Source organism: Esox lucius, chromosome 7, assembly GCF_011004845.1.
Source record: "Esox lucius isolate fEsoLuc1 chromosome 7, fEsoLuc1.pri, whole genome shotgun sequence".
Classification (NCBI taxonomy): Eukaryota; Metazoa; Chordata; class Actinopteri; order Esociformes; family Esocidae; genus Esox; species Esox lucius.
Window position 1 is genome coordinate 34,688,061 of NC_047575.1, and position 19,713 is coordinate 34,707,773.

Sequence of the window (19,713 nt, forward strand, 5' to 3'; positions counted from 1 at the left end):
TTCCCCCTGTTAACATACAATCCTGTATGAAACACTGGTGTAAACATTCTTTCTCCATCCTTCATCCACACTGGCAATCACTTAAATTACCTTTGGTTGACAAGATTTTAAATTACTTTTTAGTGACAAACCTCGGCATGACAAGCAAACAACAACCCCTAAAGCTCATATATATGCGTTATTGATCAAATCATGAAAGACATGCATTGAAGTCAAATAGCTATTACTATCCATTAATAAAAACAAACCCCTGGTTACATACAACCTGGTTACAAATAAGTGGGATGAAGAAATAATAGTATATTGCCAAGCCAATTTACCACAACATTAAACCAACATGAAAATATCTGTCCCAAGAACATGAGAGAAGCCAAAGTATTGGAAAGCCCCTTAGACTGATAAAAATGTGCACCAACCAATTTTGCATATCAGACTTTCTAAGAAAACAGCTGTTAGACCAAATACAAACCCGATTCCAAAAAAGTTGGGACACAGTACAATTGTGAATAAAAACAGAATGCAATGATGTGGAAGTTTCAAATTTCAGTGTTTTATTCAGAATACAACATAGATGACATATCAAATGTTTAAACTGGGAAAATGTATCACTTTAAGGGAAAAATAAGTTGATTTTAAATTTCATTGCATTAACACATCTCAAAAAAGTTGGGACAAGGCCATGTTTACCACTGTGTGGCATACCCTCTTCTTTTTATAACAGACTGCAAACGTCTGGGGACTGAGGAGACAAGTTGCTCAAGTTTATGAATAGGAATGTTGTCCCATTCTTGTCTAATACAGGCTTCTAGTTGCTCAACTGTCTTAGGCCTTCTTTGTCGCACCTTCCTTTTTATGATGCCTTTTCAGTACCCGGATCCTTCTTCTATGCAGCCATGACATTGTAATTGAAGCAGTATGTGGTCTGGCATTGTCATGTTGGAAAATGCAAGGTCTTCCCTGAAAGAGACGACGTCTGGATGGGAGCATATGTTGGATATAACTGTCAGCAAGGTGCCATGCCACACGCACTCATGCAACCCCATACCATCAGAGATTCAGGCTTCTGAACTGAGCGCTGTTAACAACTTGGGTTGTCCTTGTCCTCTTTAGTCCGGATGACATGGCGTCCCAGTTTTCCAAAATGAACTTCAAATTTTGATTTGTCTGACCACAGAACACTTTTCCACTTTGCCACAGTCCATTTTAAATGATCCTTGTATGGTTTTCCGTTCTTGACCCTTACGCACAGAGATTGTTCCAGATTCTCTGAATCTTTGGATGATATTATGCACTGTAGATGATGATAACTTCAAACTCTTTGCAATTTTTCTTGGAGAAACTCCTTTCTGATATTGCTCCACTATTCTTCGCCGCAGCTTTGGGGGAATTGGTGATCCTCTGCCCATCTTGACTTCTGAGAGACACTGCCACTCCGAGAGGCTCTTTTTATACCCAATCATGTTGCCAATTGACATAAGTTGCAAATTGGTCCTCCAGCTGTTCCTTATCTGTACATTTAACTTTGCCGGCCTCTTATTGCTACCTGTCCCACCTTTTTTGGAATGTGTAGCTCTCATGAAATCCAAAATGAGCCAATATTTGGCATGACATTACAAAATGTCTCACTTTCAACATTCGATATGTTATCTATATTCTATTGTGAATTAAATATAAGTTCATGAGATTTGTAAATTATTCCATTCCTTTTTTACTCACAATTTGTACAGTGTCCCAAATATTCTGGAATCGGGTATGTACAATGTTATTGTGCAGAAAAGAAATACCAAAAGATGTTCTGCACTGACACAAATTACTGAACATTGTCTGAAAGAAAATATAAGAAGAAAATAGTGGGAGCTGTATTTCTAGACATCAGTGAAGCCTTTGAGATAGTTAATCATAGCCGATTGCTGAAAAAAAATGAGTCATGAATTTCCATTCTCTGCAATTCCATGGTTTGAGAGTAACCCATCATCTAATTGAAAACCAATGTTTACTCGGTGTGGAGTACCACAAGGCACCCCATTTGGATCTTTATTGATATATATTTTCAGCAATAACCTTACATTAACTGTGAATAGAGCCAATTTCTATGCAAGCTGATGACTCAACACTATACAACATTGAAGCTACAAAAGCAAAAAATCTATTACTGACACTCTTTACAAAGAACCCCAGTCGGTTCTAGAATAGGTAACTAACAACAGCCTTTGTCCTAAATACTGAAAGTATTGTATTTGGGGCAAATCTCTTACTAAACCTGAAGGCGCATCTAGATCTATGTTTGAACAATGTTGTGATTGAGCCAGTGCCGGAAATTAAACTTTTGCTTAAAAAACAAGCTGACATGATCAAAAAATAGATTCAGTGGCGGCTAAAAGAGGAAAAGGATTATACCTGTTGAGGCAGCACACTGCTTTCTGGACATCTCAGTCAACAAGACAAGTCCTGTATGCCCTTGTTTTGTTACACCCGGACCAGTGTTCAGATGTGGGATCACATGCAGCCAAGAAGGACGCAGATCAAATGTAGTTGGTCCGGAAAAGAGCAGCCGTACTTAGACGTACTCAGACAGGGAATGTAAATGATGTGTACGTCAGTCTACATGGCCCAGAGGGGAAGAGTGATTGGCTGCATCACTGTCAGTCTTTTCACACTTTCTGAGCGTACAGGACTGTGGGTTTAGGTCCGTTTGGGCCCACATCATAGCACAAGTACACCAGTTCCAACCAAGATTTTGCTTCTGCTTTTAACCAAACTCCTACAAAATGGAGAGTTAGGGGGCTACCAGAATTAGCACCGGGGAGCATTTAGTGTTAAAAGCCTTGCTCAAAGACAGAACACCTTGCAACTCAAAGGTGACTAAAGAGACAATATTATGTCTTGTGTATTTTATAATGATACAACATCTTTTTTGTCAGCATATCATATATATAATGTATTAATGTGTACATTATCAGGTATTGCATGGTGCCGTGCTTGGATTTCTTTTTGCACCTGGAGAAGTAGCTGTTGCCCAGGCTACAGTAGTAAGGATAATAATAAACAAACAGTGCTCTCTGTAATTATCGGGAAAGTAAGCGTTAATGTATTTCTATACTACATACATTTGGATTTGAATTGTTTTAATTTTATATATTGATATAACTTTGAGGGGCAAGAAAACCTCCAAACATGCTTCTTTATATTGTACTGGAATGATGCCAGTACAGGTCAATGGGAAAATTCCATATCTCAACAGGCTCAAAGCTATCTGATTTAGATGCACAAATCACTGGGGTCACATCCTTAATGTATAAACAAATAAAGCATCCGTTAAGCATTTCCAATCTACACAGAAAGAGGAAGCCCAGCGGGTGGGCAGTGGAAGCTTATGGAAATGGACTCACATTGTGAAAATTTTCTCATTGATGAAACATCTGATCTCAATGTTCCCAAAAGAAAAATGTTAGGAACAGAGTGGCCAATTCTTTTTACCCATGACAACATTTCTAAACACTTACAAGGCGAATTGAGTTACTGCACCCAAGCACTTCACAAACTAGGCGTTTCCTAAAGGAAACATGCAAGAACGTGCCAACATCTGACTAATAGGGTCTCACTAGTTCGTGCTTACCTTTGCTTACCTCCTTTTCTAGATTATGTACTGCTAGTTTTCCATGACAACTTGTTAGCTATTGATTTATTTTTACTCTTAGTCAATGCTGTACTATTGAAAACACAAAGACGTACAGTATCTCATATTTTTGTAAATATCCTTTCATGTGACAACACTGAAGAAATAACACTTTGCTACAATGTAAAGTAGCGAGTGTACAGCTTGTATAACAGTGTAAATTTGCTGTTCCCTCAAAATAACTCAACACGCAGCCATTAATGTCTAAACTGCTGGCAACAAAAGTGAGTACACTCCTAAGTGAAAATGTCCAAATTGGGCCCAATTAGCAATTTTCCCCTCCCCGGTGTCATGTGACTCGTTAGTGTTACAAGGTCTCAGGTGTGAATGGGGAGCAGGTGTGTTAAATTTGGTGTCATCGCTCTCACACTCCCTCATACTGGTCACTGGAAGTTCAACATGGCACCTCATGGCAAAGAATTCTGAAAAAATAATTGTTGCTCTACATAAAGATGGCCTAGGCTAAAAGAAGATTGCCAATACCCTGAAACTGAGCTGCAGCACAGTGGCCAAGACTATACAGCGGTTTAACAGGACAGGTTCCACTCAAAACAGGCCTCGCCATGGTCGAACAAAGAAGTTGAGTGCACATGCTCAGCGTCATTTCCAGAGATTGTCTTTGGGAAATAGACATATGAGAGCAGCCAGCATTGCTGTAGAGGTTGAAGGGGTGGGGTTCAGCCTGTCAGTGCTCAGACCATACGCCGCACACTGCATCAAACTGGTCTCCAAGGCTGTCGTCCCAGAAGCACGCCTCTTCTAAAGATGATGCACAAGAAAGCCAGCAAACAGTTTGCTGAAGACAAGCAGACTAAGGACATGGATTACTAAAACCATGTCCTGTGGTCTGATGAGACCAAAATAAACGTATTTGGTTCAGATGGTGTCAAGCGTGATGTCGTCATGGAGCAGTGGAAGAGGACTCCAGTGGCAACCTGTGAAGATCTGGTGGCCTCCATGCCCAAGAGGGTTAAGGCTGTGCAGGAGCCTGAGGGGTCTACTCACTTTTGCGAGATAATGTATTATATTTGATCCAACAACTAAATGGCAACTTAACCCTGGATGCAGTGAGTGCAGTGTTTAGATGAGCTAAACACAGCCAAGATAAAAGCTCCTTATTTTAACTCACTATGGATTCCCATAAAGCTATTTTCTAAGTGACTCCGGCATTATGAAAGTAACATTTGCATTAAAAAGAAGGAACCAGGCAAGCCTAGTTCAGCCGGCCTGCAATAGAACATTTTGCCATCTTGAGATTTAAACTTGGGTTGCCCAAGTGAAAGGATGTGCTGTTAACCACTACACCACGGATCTGTACATTTGCTGGGTGTCAGTATAGACTCTTGTCTCTATCCTGAACAAATCCTCTTTTGCCACTGGCCATTTTAATAGTTAATTGGCTATTCGTGAATGACATGGATACTAATGTTTCTTACTAAGTTTACCTCTACCACAAATATGTATTGCTTTTGCCATTGGCCATTTTAACAGTGTATTAGCCAGTGATAAGCTTTACTGGTATCTACTAACTTACTGGAATAGTCATAAGAATTGAGCAATTGCTAGCGAGTCTGCCAAAGCTATTTCATTTCATGGCATAAGAATAATTTTTTTTCTTTCATGGCAAAACAACATACTTCATTCGTAAATGACATTTATACAATAACTATCAATAAAAGTGACGATAACTAACTTTATCATCAAGTGAAAAGATGAGAGAATCGTGGAATCTACCAGAAATAATTAATAAATGTCATTGCTCTCAATAGATTTGAACTATCTATAACCACTAGGCCACAATATTACATGTTTCAGCAGTCACTACACTTCATTGAGGATTGTGTATAACTGACTAACGTTTCTTATTAAGTTTACCTCCAACAAAAATAACGTCCATGAACTATATTACTTTTGCCACTGGCAGTTTAACAGCTTATTAGCCAGTAATAGGCTTACTAGTATCTTCTAACTTCCTAGGAATAATCATAAGAATTGAGCAATTGCTAGCGAGACTGAAGATGAACTATTCCATGCCAGAAACAGTCGCAAAAAATAACCATATACATTTTCAGCCACCTACGTTTTCGCAAATATATGATAATTCACAATCCGCACTTCGCTTTCACCTGCGAGGAGATACGAACTTGGGACCTATAGTACACAAGTCCGCTTTTCTAACTCACAATAACCTGGTTGCATAAGTGTGCACTTCCTTAAACTAATACTTTGTTGTAGCACCTTTTGATTTTAATACAGCACATCTTGATGTGGCAATATTTGCCCACTCTTCTTTGTAAAAGCGCTCCAAATCTGTCAGATTGCGAGGACATCTCCTGTGCACAGCCCTCTTCAGATCACCCCACAGATGTTCAATTGGATTCAGGCCTGAGCTCTGGCTGGGCCATTCCAAAACATTCATCTTCTTCTGGTGAAGCCATGCTGTTGTGGATTTGGATGTGTGATTTGGGTCGTTGTCATGCTGAAAGGTGAACTTCCTCTTCATCTTCAGCTTTCTAATGGACGCCTGAAGGTTTTGTGCCAAAATTGCCTGGTATTTGGAACTGTTCAAAATTCCCTCCACCCTGATTAAGGCCCCGGTTCCAGGTGAAGAAAAACAGCCACAAAGCATGATGCTCCCACCACCATGCTTCACTGTGGGTATGGTGTTCTTTGGGTGATGTGCAGTGTTGTTTTTGCACCAAACATACCTTTTGGAATTATGGCCAAAAAGTTTAACCTTGGTTTCATCAGACCATAACACATTTTCCCACATGCTATTGTTTTTGCAAACTTCAGCCGGGCTTGGATGTTTTTCTTTGTAAGAAAAGGCTTCCGTTTTGCCACCCATTCATATGAAGAATACATCAGATTGTTTTCACATGAAGCACACTGCCAGTACTTGCCAGAAATTCCTGCAGTTCCTTTAATGTTGCTGTAGGCCTCTTGGAAGCCTCCCTGACCAGTCTTCTTCTCGTCTTTTCATCAATTTTGGAGGGACGTCCAGTTCTTGGTAATGTCTCTGTTGTGCCATATTTTCTCCACTTGATGATGACTGTCTTCACTGTGTTCCATGGTATATCTAATGCTTTGTAAATTATTTTGTACCCTTCTCTTGACTGATATCTTTCAACAATGAGATCCCTCTGATGCTTTGGAAGCTCTCTGCGGATCATGGCTTTTGCTCTGAGATGCAACTAAGAAAATGTCAGGAAAATCCTACTAAAACAACTGAACTTTATTTGTGATTAATCAGAGTCACTTTAAATGATGGCAGGTTCTATTTAACATGAGTTTGAATGTGACTGAACACAGCCACATCCCCAATTATATGAGGGTGTGCACACTTATGCAAGCAGGTTATTGTAAGGTTTTTATTTTTAATTATTCCCCCTCGAAGATTTCAGTTTGTTTTTTCAATTCAATTGTTCACATTATAGGTCACATTAAAAGTGGAGTTCTGACATGATTTATCTTTGTGTCATTCTTTTACATCACAAAAACCTGGCATCTTAACAGGGGTGTGTAGACTTTTTATATCCACTGTATATTGAGATGGTCCCGTTTGCAGCCCTGCCCCCACAGTGCCAACACCCATGTTCAGGGCACCTCAGACCTCCGGAATAAATCCCAGGTCTGGCAACACTAGTACTAATTAATTGCAAGCCCACTAAAACTTCCTTTGAAGTTCATCCTCCTTTAAGGTCAAGCTACAGTGGTCCAAGGTCTTTACACTTCATGGCTGTTGCTGTTATTGTACAAATTCAGCTGTTGGCCATTCAAGCACCTCATAACACTACAATGGGTATCGGGGAAACTAAAAGCTCTGGAAGCAACCTGAGGTTTGAGATGAAAAAAAAAAACACATCTAGTTTGTTGTACCCAGACAGAGGAAAGTAAGTACTCACGGTTTCTCCAGAGTGTCTTGGTCTGCGTGTGTGGACGTCGATTCACAGTGTAGGTCAGACTCTTCTGCTCTCCTGTCCTCTGTCTCTGTATTCCCAGTGTCCTTGTCTCCTGGCAGCCTCCCAGCAAAGTCACAGTGGTCCTGGTCCCCGTCTGCACCACATGTCATTCCGGAGGGGTCTGGTTGTATAACCACCACTCCTAATGCCGCCTCCTCTTGTCCTCCTCCTCCCTTCTGTGCCTGCTGTTGTTCCTCCTGCTGCTGGGCTGCTCTGGCGGTTTCAGCCTTGAAGTGGAACAGACTCCCCAGTCTCCTGAAGAAGGCATCTAAAGGGGGAGGAGGCGTGGGAGCGGTTGGCCCCAGGGGACCCGCCAGAGAGCCCACTGATGGGGGCGGGACGAGGGGCTGCTCCTCAGAGGACTGCCCGGCTTCACAGGAAACACTGCAACTGCCCTGTCCTCCCCTCTCCTGTCCCTTGTTCACTCCGTCCTCAAGTGTCTCTTCCAGCACTCCGTCCTCTTCCCCGTTTCCCCCTTCCTCCGTGCCTTGGAATGCCTGAAACTGCAACGGAAGGACACCGAAAGATAGAGAATGAGAGGTGTGTGACTGCAAATTAGATTAACTTTCTCAGTAGCTGGCTTGCCTCTGACACAGCAGAACCTTGACAGAAGGGATGAGGGCAGACTGAGATTCCTGCGAAAAGCCGGTAAACTCTCTTCTTGCGTCACCTCTTTCTCAGCTAGCCGGCAGCAGCAGCTCTCTAATGCAAATGTGTCTACAAAGCACACGGTGCTCCCCTCCCCCTATGGCCCCGCCCACTATGCAGTTAAGGAGACAGAGCCTACATCTCATGTTGGACATGCGTATATCCCAAGCAACATGAGCACAGCATGCATTCTTATGCAGCATTTTTTGTCATTACAATCTAAACCGTCCCAGCGTAGAATGTGTGAATCATTGTACTACTCTCATTGTACCACTCACTGATAGCAAAACTAACAGAAATGAGGTCATTACAAAATGCCATTATGGTGTAATTTCAACCCATTTTCCCACTTGGTGCATTTTTCTTTGAAACTACTATTATTAATAATGTATCTACAGTAGAAATAATTGAATACAACCCTATTCCAGTGTGGTCTGTGGTTCATTGTTTAACATGTATTAAGAAAGAGCATGCTGTCCCTCCTCACCCACTTGTACAGTTCATATCCTTCGCTCATATGCTTCTTGTCCAGTTGCAGTCATCAACCAGAGCATTCTTGTGGTTTTGTTTAGTTATTGTAAATCACTGCTTTGATTAACCACACATAGATACAGAAACAATGTGCTATCAGACTAGATTTTTACAAAACAAATTCTTAGTATGGGGGGGCTAGGGAATTGGGGACAGGGGGCTGAATTAGGGTCAGCAAATCAATCAGACAGCTGCTGTCAAGGTCTAGACACAATGGACCCGAGTGGCGAGCCAAAGATCGGGGCTCCTCCTTTTCCATCAAAACCACTATTAGGTCAATTCATCTGGCAGGTTTTACTTTATAAATGTATTCTTTGTTAAGTTTGAAAGTTAAGTTATTTTGCAAAAAGAAACTATTGGGAAAACACTGTTCTTAAAGCAAACCACACATGCAAGCAGTTTTAAGTCTCAGAGATTAAAATATCTGTTAGAAAAAATTGCCATTTGGAAAGAAATCAAATACCATGGGCTGCAAATATGTGTAGGATGCCTATGTTATTGTCCACATGCCTAGGTGGACAATAAAGTCACTGAAGATCAAACCATGCTCAAAGTCACTTGTTTTGTCCATTCAAACATTCCATTAAACAACAACCAAATGCCTTGAAAGTACTTCTCAAGACAAGTAGGAGCAATCATTATGGTGAACCGGGTGAATTTACTAATAAACTGGTTTTTGAATGTGTGTTACAAAATGCAAGAGATGAATGTAGACCAAACAGAGCAGAGAATTCAACCAAAGAGGCGTAAAATCTCATTGTCCCAGTTCTCATTGATGACACTGAGGTGGAGCATTTGTCCAGCTCTTCAAATTCCTGGGTGTCCACATCTCCGAGGACCTCTCCTGGACCCTCAACACCTCAGCCCTGGTCAAAAAGGCGCAGCGGCACCTGTACTTTTTGAGGAGGTTGAAGAAGGCCCCCCTGACCTCTAAGATCTTTGTGAACTTTTACTGCTGTACAATCGAAAACAGTGTGGTTTGGTGGTTGCTCCACAGTCCGGTGAAAACCGCCCAGCACATCACTGGTGCCCAGCTTCCAGCCATAATAGACCTCCAGCACAAGCGGTGTCTCTTCGTTCCTCGACCAACAGGCTCAGGAACAGTTTCTTTCTATCTACTCTAACCCTGCTGAACTCTGCAACTCATCACTAACCCACCCCCGCCTTTCAGGGACCTTGTTGCACTACTCTCTTTGTACTACTCTGACACTGCCTTGCAAAGTCTGATAATGGACATTTTCAGTAGTTACAGGTATGTGTCTACCTCGGGAACCTCACTGCTGCTAGCCCTGCATTTCAGGTGCACATGTACCTTGCACATTCAATTTGCCTTCGTTGCACATTTAGAATTGCCATTGTACTTGCACTTTTCAGTTATTACATGGACATGTCTACCTCTGGGACCTCATTGCTGCTATCTCTGCATCCTGGTTGCACATGCTACCTTACTCCTTCAATTTGTCCCGATTGCATATTTAGAATCCCATTTAAAATTGGCATTTGTACACGCACAACTATTTATCCCACTTGTAACATACACTATACTTTATAGTTGGACATTTTTCTCCCCTCCTCTATTTGGCATAATTGTACATTTAGCATTGCCATTTGTACTGCATTTGCTTTCATTGCACATCTATACATTCCACTTGTAACATACATTATATTTAATACTTGTACATTTCTGCCCTCTTCTATTTGCACTTCTGGTTACATGCTGACTGCATTACGTTGTACTGTACTTGTACTTGTTCAATGACAATAAAGTTCAGTTTAATCTAATCTCAAATGCCTACTCAGATAATATTCTCTCTCTCTCTCAGGTGCATGGGTCTTAGGCAATGGCATAAACATATTATTATTGTTACAAAGATTTGAGGTCCATCAGTCCACTGTGTGGCCAATCATTTGCAAATGGAGAGCATTTAATGACATTTTGCAGTGGGCAATAAATGGCAGAAATCCCTCAAACAGCACTCCATTGTCAATTCTTTTTTTTTTTTAAGATTAATGGCCATAGGACAGGTTTACTCTGAGTAATCGCTGCTAATAGAGGTGTCACAAGCTATGGAATGAAGAGATTCACGTTTGCACACAAGAAATCACAGTTCTTGTTACATAAACCACTTTTATTAAATAAACAATGATAGGATATCATATGTTTCCGAAAACCTTTATTATGAATTGGGTTTTAGATACGGAATTTTTGGGTTTATATTATATTATACATAAGTAATGATACATAAGCAGCACTGTAGGATCAGACACTTACGGTCCATTAGATAGAGACTGAGGGGAACGAGAAGACGGGGTGTTTGTAGAAAGAGCAATGGGCTGGATTCAAACCCACACTGCCACTTGACCATCCGAGGCCGCTGTTTTCTTTTCTTTCTTGCTGTTTTTTTCCCACAATTATTTTTGTAAACATGTATTGAGAAGTCTTTAAATCCACTTTAAATAAATTGCGATTTAATTTGATACAGTCTAGGAGTACAGTACTGTATAGTCAGTGCATAATTTGGTATTCCTGTTTAGTCACAGACAACTCAATCTAGAAGACCCAGTCTGTTGATGAGGTCTCGAGCTATGTCCTGCACCCAGACAACATCACACTCAGACAAATCACTCTCTCACTCTGTCTGCCTCTCTCTATGTCTGCCTCTCTCTATGTCTGCCTCTCTCTACAGTATGTCTCCCTCGCTCTATGTCTCCCTCTCTCCCCCTGTATCTGTGGCAAGATGCTCCACAGGATGTTGATGAAGGCTGGGAGGGTGGCTGTCTGCGAGCTTGGGGAGTGTGTTTTGATGAGACCATTCTCTGCTTGTTTGGCCCGATGACAAAACCAACAAACTGAGGGAGAAAAGCAGCCTCCTATTTTCTGTTCATGCTGCTGACCTACTTAATGTTTCCAAGAACAGCCTTTACAGAGGAAGACGGTGACAAGCCAGGAAAACTGAGCATGCAGTAGCTAAGGCAGAGGGGGGAAAAACAGGCAAAGATGCTACTATTGCTTGTGTTAGAGAGGGATGGGAAAAACTGTATTTTAAGGGTGCCTATATTAATGTATTAAAACCCTCATAATCCACACTTAACACATTTTCAAAGAAAACATGGGGTTTAATTCCCCATTCAAAGAAATGTGTGAGGGGAATCTGAATAATTCCCCAGCTTTCCACACAACATCACACATGATATCTCTGCCACTGGTACAATTTGAACAACACTGCATCTTGTCATAGAGATCAACGATTTACACAATTACACTGAACCCACAACTTACGGTCAAAGGAGCTCTCAATGCAAGTGAAAGAGGCCATCCTTAGGCTGCAAAAAAAAAATCTATCAGAGAGATAGCAGGAACATTAGGAGTGGCCAAATCAACAGTTTGGTACATTCTGAGAGAAAAAGAACCCACTGGTGAGCTCTGCAACACAAAAAGGCTTGGACGTCCACAGAAGACAACAATGGTGGATGATCGTAAGATCCTTTCCATGGTAAAGAAAACCCCATTAACAACATCCAGGCAAGTAAAGAACACTCTCCAGGAGGTAGGCATATCATTATCCAAGTCTACCACAAAGACAAGACTTCACAGGAACAACTACAGAGGGTCATTCACAAACCTCAAGAACAGGAAGGCCCATTAGACTTTGCCAAAAAACATCTAAAAAAGCCAGCCCAGTTCTGGAAAAGCATTCTTTGGACAGATGAAACTAAGATCAACCTGTACCAGATTGATGGCAAGAAAAAGGTATGGAGAAGGCTTGGAACGGCTCATGATCCCAAGCATACCACATCATCTGTAAAACATGGTGGAGGCAGTGTGATGGCATGGGCATGCATGGCTTTCAATGGCACTGGGTCACTAGTGTTTATTGATGATGTGACAGAAGACAGAAGCAGCCAGATTAATTCTGTAGTGTGTAGGGATACATTGTTTCAGCCAAATTCAACGAAGTTGATTGGATGGCGCTTCACTTTACAGATGGACAATGACACAAAACATTCTGCAAAAGCAACCCAGGAGTTTTTTAAGGCAAAAAAGTGGGACATTCTGCAATGGCCAAGTCAATCACCTGATCTCAATCCGATGGAGCATGCATTTCACTTGCTGAAGACAAAACCTAAGGCAGAAAGACCCATGAACAAACAACAACTGAAGACAGCTGCTGTAAAGGCCTGGCAAAGCATCACAAAGGAGGAAACCCCGCATTTGGTGATGTCCATGCATTCTAGTCTTCAAGCAGTCGAATCCTGCAAGGATTCTCGACAAAGTATTTAAAATGAACATTTTATTTATGATTGTGTTCATTTGTCCAATTACATCTGAGCCCCTGAAATAAGGGGACAGTGTATGAAAATGGTTGCAATTCCTAAAAGTTTCATACAATATTTTTGTGCAACCCCTTGAATTAAAGCTGAAAGTCTGCACTTAAATTGCATCTCGGTCGTTTCATTTCAAATCCATTGTGATGGCGTCCAAATTATGAAAGTTCGGTCAGTGTCCAAATATTTCCAGACATAACTGTATATGTTGACTTTCCAACAGGGTTGACTGACTGTGTGACAAGTCGCAGTAGCAGGACTTCTCAGCATTCCAAAGCTCTGGAGTGAGTCTTTATAGAGTGCTCCTAATATAGCTCCTCCTGGCCATGAGTCACACACCCTTCTACATGATATACTGTATACTCACACATGAACAACCACACCCTGCTACACACACTTTTATAAGCGCAAGAGCTTTGGCACATGCCGGCATGTGCAAACATCAGTCACATGACCATGTTGATGTAAGCTTGGGCATGTGGAGTCACTCATACAAAAACTATTCTTTTCAGTAATGACAAACTCACACATTTAATCAAAATGTCTAAGTAAGACCAACCTAGGTCAGCACCTTTTACAGTAAAGAGAGAGACAGTGAGAGGGAGATATTTTAAGGTTTGGTTCTAGCAGAAGAAATTTGACCTCCCTCTTGCTCTCTTCTCCGCACATACAGTATAAAGTATAATATATACTGTATAGAGTAGATTATCCATTTGATTGATAGTGCCAAGCAGGCCTAATAAGTCCTGTAAAACATGGAAAACCCCCCAAAAAATACAACCTAGAAATGGTTTTACATTCAACCCTATATGAAGGATCACTTAAGTCAAATTACATCGAGGGGCAAATCCTGATGTTAAGCTGGCTGGAAAAGCTGCTAGAATTATTTACAGTTACGCGCATATAATATACTACCAGACTCAGCACTATAATCTTCCAGGAATAGGCTATTTTTAAAAGCAAGTGTGAGCCATAAGCTCTAACTGCAAACCCATACCATGAAGAATGTAACCAAACCTGGTGGATGGTTAGAATACTTACTTGTGCCCTCCACACAGACACAGACAGTCTGAGGGTTAGGTCTTCCACAGAACCCTTGGGTCCTTCTTATGCAACCATCCTCATACAACTTTCAGCAGATGCTGTGTGCCTTCAGCTGTTAAACTCAACATCCGATAGCAAGTGGTACAGGTTCTCTCTGTGTATGAGCCCTGGCTACGTGTACATAGTCATGGACACCAGCTATAGACAGAATGAGCATCTCTGCTTCGCCTTACCAATTGCAGGTCTTCTTGTTGCAGCGATGGTTCACCATCACTGGTCTCAATGCTGTGGCTGCTGCTGTTGACTCCATTCTCCTGACCACTGGTCGTGGGGGAAAGAATACAGTAGGTGAGAAGAGGAGACCAAAATACAGTGTATTCCAATAGTGATAAACATATTTCAGAATTTGCTCTATACATAAAAGTTGGGATTTGAAATCAAATAACTACTAGGAGATTTGAGTACAGATTCTCCTGTGGCCTAGGTTGGTCCAGTGGTATAAGTCACTGCTGCAGCGTGAGTTCAAATCCCATCTACTGCTCCTTAGGCAAAAACTCCTCTATCAGCTCCATTAAAGCCTTAATATGTACTCATTTAAGGGAATTTCTTTAGTTTTACAATTTTCCACATTGTCAAATAATAGTGAAGTCATGAAAACTATGAAATATAACATATCGAATCATATAGAATACGGCCGATAGTAGAACCTCGGATTCAGGAGGAACAGTGTGGTTCTCGTCCAGGCCGTGGAACACTGGACCAGCTCTATACCCTCTACAGGGTGTTGGAGGGTTCATGGGAGTTTGCCCAACCAATCCCCATGTGTTTTGTGGATTTGGAGAATGCATTGGACTGTGTCTCTCGCAGCATCCTGTGGAGGGTGCTTCGGGAGTATGGGGTCCTGGGTCCTTTGCTAAGGGCTGTCAGGTCCCTGTACGACCAAAGCAGGAGCTTGGTTTGCATTGCCGGCAGTAAGTCAAACTTGTTCCCAGTGCATGTTGGACTCCGGCAGGGCTGCCCTTTGTCGCCGGTTCTGTTTGTAATTTTTATGGACAGAATTTCTAGGCGCAGCCAGGGGCCGGAGGGTGTCAGGTTTGGGGACCACACGATTCCGTCTCTTTGCGGATGATGTTGTCGTGTTGGCCCCTTCAAACCAGGACCTTCAGCATGCACTGGGACGGTTTGCAGCCGAGTGTGAAGCGGTTGGGATGAAAATCAGCACCTCCAAATCCAAGGCCCTGGTCCTCAGTCGGAAAAGGGTGGCTTGCCCACTTCAGGTTGGTGGAGAGTGCCTGCCTCAAGTGGAGGAGTTTAAGTATCTAGGGGTCTTGTTCACGAGTGAGGGAAGGATAGAACGGGAGATTGACAGACGGATCGGTGTAGCTTCTGCGGTAATGCAGTCGATGTATCGGTCTGTCGTGGTGAAGAAAGAGCTGAGCTGCAAGGCGAAGCTCTCGATTTACCTGTCAATCTATGTTCCTACTCTCACCTATGGTCATGAGCTTTGGGTCATGACCGAAAGGACAAGATTCCGGATACAGGCGGCCGAAATGACTGGGCGATCCCTTAGAGATAGGGTGAGAAGCTCGGTCACCCGGGAGGAGCTCGGAGTAGAGCCGCTGCTCCTCCACATCGAGTGGGGTCAGCTGAGGTGGCTTGGGCATCTGTTCCGGATGCCTCCTGGATGCCTTCCTGGGACCGGGAGGAGACCCCGGGGAAGACCTAGGACACGCTGGAGGGACCATGTCTCCCGGCTGGCCTGGGAACGCCTCGGTGTCCCCCCGGAAGAGCTAGAGGAAGTGTCTAGGGAGAGGGAAGTCTGGGCATCCCTGCTTAGACTGCTACCCCCGCGACCCGGCCCCGGATAAGCGGAAGAAGATGGATGGAATCATATAGTAACCAAAGTGTTAAACAAATCAAAATCAATTTCACATTGTAGATTCTTCAAAGTGGCCCCCCTTTGCCTTGATGACAGCTTTGTATACTCTTTGAATTCTATCCACCAGCTTCATGAGGTAATCACCTCGAATGTATCTTAATTAACAACTGTGCATTCTTAAAAGTTAATTTGTGAAATGTATTTTCTTAATACGTTTGAACCAATCATATGTGTTGTGACAAGATAGGATTAGGATTCAGAAGACCATCATAATGTCTGTACTGCTCAAATAAGGAAATTGAAACAACAGTCAGATTTTTGGTTCCAACTGCTGTATCTTTGTGAGAAACTGAGTGGGTGAATGAAAAATCTCTGCATATGTGGTTCTCACCATGAAGCATGGAGAAGGAGGTATGATGGTGTGGGGGTGTTTTGCTGGTGACTGTTTCTGTGATTTATTTAGAATTCAAGGCACACAACCAGCATGGATATCACAGCATTCTGCAGCAATACGCCATCCCATCTGGTTTGCGCTTAGTGGGACTATCATTTGTTTTTCAAAAGGACAATGACCAAAACACAACTCCAGGGGGAGTAAGGGCTTTTTGACCAAAAAAGTGATGGAGATGCATCAGATGACCACAATCACCCAACCTCAACTCCATTGAGCCAACAAGTGCACAGCATATGTGGGAACACCTTCAAGACTGTTGGAAAAGCATTCCAGGTGTTACATCATGATGCTGGTTGAGAGAATGCAAAGAGTGTGGACAACTGTCATCAAAGCAAGCAGTAGCTATTTTGAAGAATTTAAAATATTTGTTAAAAACTTTTTTGGTTACCACATGATTTAATGTGTTATTTTAGAGTTTTGATGTCTTCACTACTATTCTAAAATGTGGAAATTAATAAAGAAATACATAGGTGTGTCCAAACTTCTGACAATTACTGTATATAAAATTATAAATGTTCAGCTTTTTCTTGGGGGGGGTGGGTGTTAATGGTTTTCCCATTTAGAAATGTAGAAAAAGTCCCCCTTTTCCAAGTCACCAAATGTATTTTAATGGATTAATATGTCCAAATTGAAGATGCAGTCCGGTGGCTATGCAAAAAAAATTAAACGTCGAATTTTGGGCTGATGGTCAAAAAAACAAACATTTGAGCATTTATAAGTAAGATCACTCATAACCCAGTTAGCCATTAAATTCCAAGTCTGAAAGTGAGAGGTTTTGATTATATGGGGAACAAACCAGTACATACAGTACATGATATAGTAAGTACTTTTTGGGTACCTGCTGAGGCTTGACAGGGCCACATTAAGAAGCAGTGGTCAAAAATCCTGGAATGCACCTTTAAGCACTTGTATTGTATTTGGTTGCATCTTCATCTTTTTAACTTCTCTGGTAATGTTCTGTCAGATCTGACAGCATATGTTTTCAGTTGTCTTGCTGTATGATGAAAACTTTGTCTGCTCTTTTAGGTACTTCTATTGCATTTATTATTATTTTATTACCATAACTTGTGATATCAAATTTGTAATTGGAAGGCCATACCTCAATGCAGCAACTCCCAGTGAACTTGGGACAGTTGATATCGAGACATGCTTTCTAAAGCACATCCGATGCCGTTCTGGTTCTTATTACACTGTTTACTCCAGGAAGTCCAAACTGAGTTCTGACATGCCAGAGGGACAACTGTTGAGTTTTCCTGTGCATTCCTTCCTTCTTCATAATTATTTTCTGAATTGTGTTATTTATGTTTCTGATTTTCAACCTCAAAAGGAGATATAGTGAAAACAATATCTACACAAACACCCTCAAATTCTTACTTGTTTGATTTAAAATCAATATTGTTGGAGTATTAACCAAAAATAAGAAAAAATAATTTCACTGTCCTAATTTCTATAGAAGGCATTGTTTGTTTCTCCTTGACATGTTTAATTTAGCATGCCAATTGTCAAAAACTGTCATTGTAGCACACATTGATCACAGACTGAAAGGGAAGAATAAAAAGAAGCATGCACTGCAGCCGTAGAGAACTGGTCTGCAGTATTCTTTGTACACAGAGCATACAGTACTGAACACATCATCTTCAACAAGACATTGTTTGACAACTGTTAGCCCCATAGCAGTCACATCATAATGGCATTTTAGCATATCAGCCTATGTACACTATAATTTTCTGAAACGTGCCACATCATTTCGGGTGCTACTGCGTCAAAAGTAAAGGGGATAAGAGATGGATATATTGCCATATACCCAATATCACTGTATTCAGAGTGTTGTTGAAAATGGTGCACTCATTGGGCTTCCAACCCAAAATATACATCTGTCCTGGATGTCATTTGTTCACCCTGAAAACATGCAAAATATAGGAATCCTTTCCTATCTCAGTTCAAAACCAGTGTAAAATGTATCAAGTTCCCACAAGTCTCAAGGGGGCAGGAGTTGTCAAAGATTAAACCTGGGCAGGTGTAGTAATTGTAATGGTAGTTTTGACACACCCTCCTTAATTGTACAGTACAACTGTTTTTTTTACTCTAAACAGAGAATAGCCTGGAGTGTTTGACAAGGAAAGAACATTATTCCACAACATAATAAGACCTAGTTTAAAATATAATGTACAATGTATTACGTTTATTACAGCTCTACTATATGAGAGCAAGGAAATCATAAATGTATGGTGTAAGTCGACCACTGAATCTGTGTGAAGAGAGATCCTATAAAACACTCAATTGTTTCTCCAATGTGACAGATGGTCAGATTTGTGGCAGTTCTCTCGCTCTAGCCACTGCCTGGCACGTTGACAATCATGCTGTTTACTTTTCCATCAAAGCAAACATATGGTTACATTGTAGTATACATCTTTATCAATATTCGCTGTTAACCTATATTATAATGTGAATGCTAACAATGTGTATAGCCAATCATTTTATAAAGTTACAATGTTTTTTAGATGTCGCTAGCAGTTACAAGGTTGATGAAAATGTAACAGATTGCGAGCGCTGTTTCAGCGGCTCATGCCTAATATCTAGTACTCGTGCTTTACATCACATTCAAGCTCCATTGTGATCAATTTTTTCTAAAACTAGTGGATGAAAAACTATGACTGATGTATTTACTTGTTGCATAGATAACGTAGTAGGCCTATTCCATACCTGATTATGTCGCTTTCCTCTATTTTCTCAGGATCTTGCGATTTAGTTCTTTGAAATAGCCTAGAAAAGTTTCGGGCAATATCCTCCTGCCACGAACTTTGTCGTTTCATGCTAGACATAATGAAACAAAGTCACATCTGGACAGTGAGATGAATAGCTCCAAGTCACTGAGGTGACCACAAAAAATATACAAAACTAGTTTAGAAAATTCCGTGTCGTTACGTTATTGACATAATTCAGCGTTCAAGTCATGTCCAAACCCACAGCACTGTAGCAATAGGAAATGGGGGAGGAGCTAACATGTCATTTTTCGTCATGCAGTTGAAGCTGCGTTCCATTGCTCATTCTATACTCAGGCTCAGGTTTGTATTACAGGTAAATATCTGGAAAGCCACGAAAGCATCCCCTGCATTTTTTGGATTTTGGGCCTGCCATACGGATTTTGCAACTACAATTATTGTTGTCTTAAACCAATTACTTTATAATGAAT

General features: G+C 41.4%; 1 protein-coding gene across 2 annotated transcripts in view; it reads right to left on the reverse strand.

Moving 5' to 3' along the window:
• LOC105023987 overlaps positions 1 to 19,481 on the reverse strand; it is a 55,914-nt gene extending 36,433 nt beyond the window's left edge. For both annotated transcript variants that reach the window (XM_010893580.3, XM_010893579.3), the window contains exons 1-3: positions 19,224 to 19,481; positions 14,421 to 14,508; positions 7,582 to 8,141 (exon numbers count right to left, since the gene is read on the reverse strand). In XM_010893580.3, the coding sequence (XP_010891882.2) occupies positions 7,582 to 8,141; positions 14,421 to 14,508; positions 19,224 to 19,342 (767 nt within the window). In that variant the 5' untranslated portion in view covers positions 19,343 to 19,481. The remainder of the gene's footprint in view (positions 1 to 7,581; positions 8,142 to 14,420; positions 14,509 to 19,223) is intronic.
• Between the last annotated feature and the right edge of the window lie 232 nt (positions 19,482 to 19,713).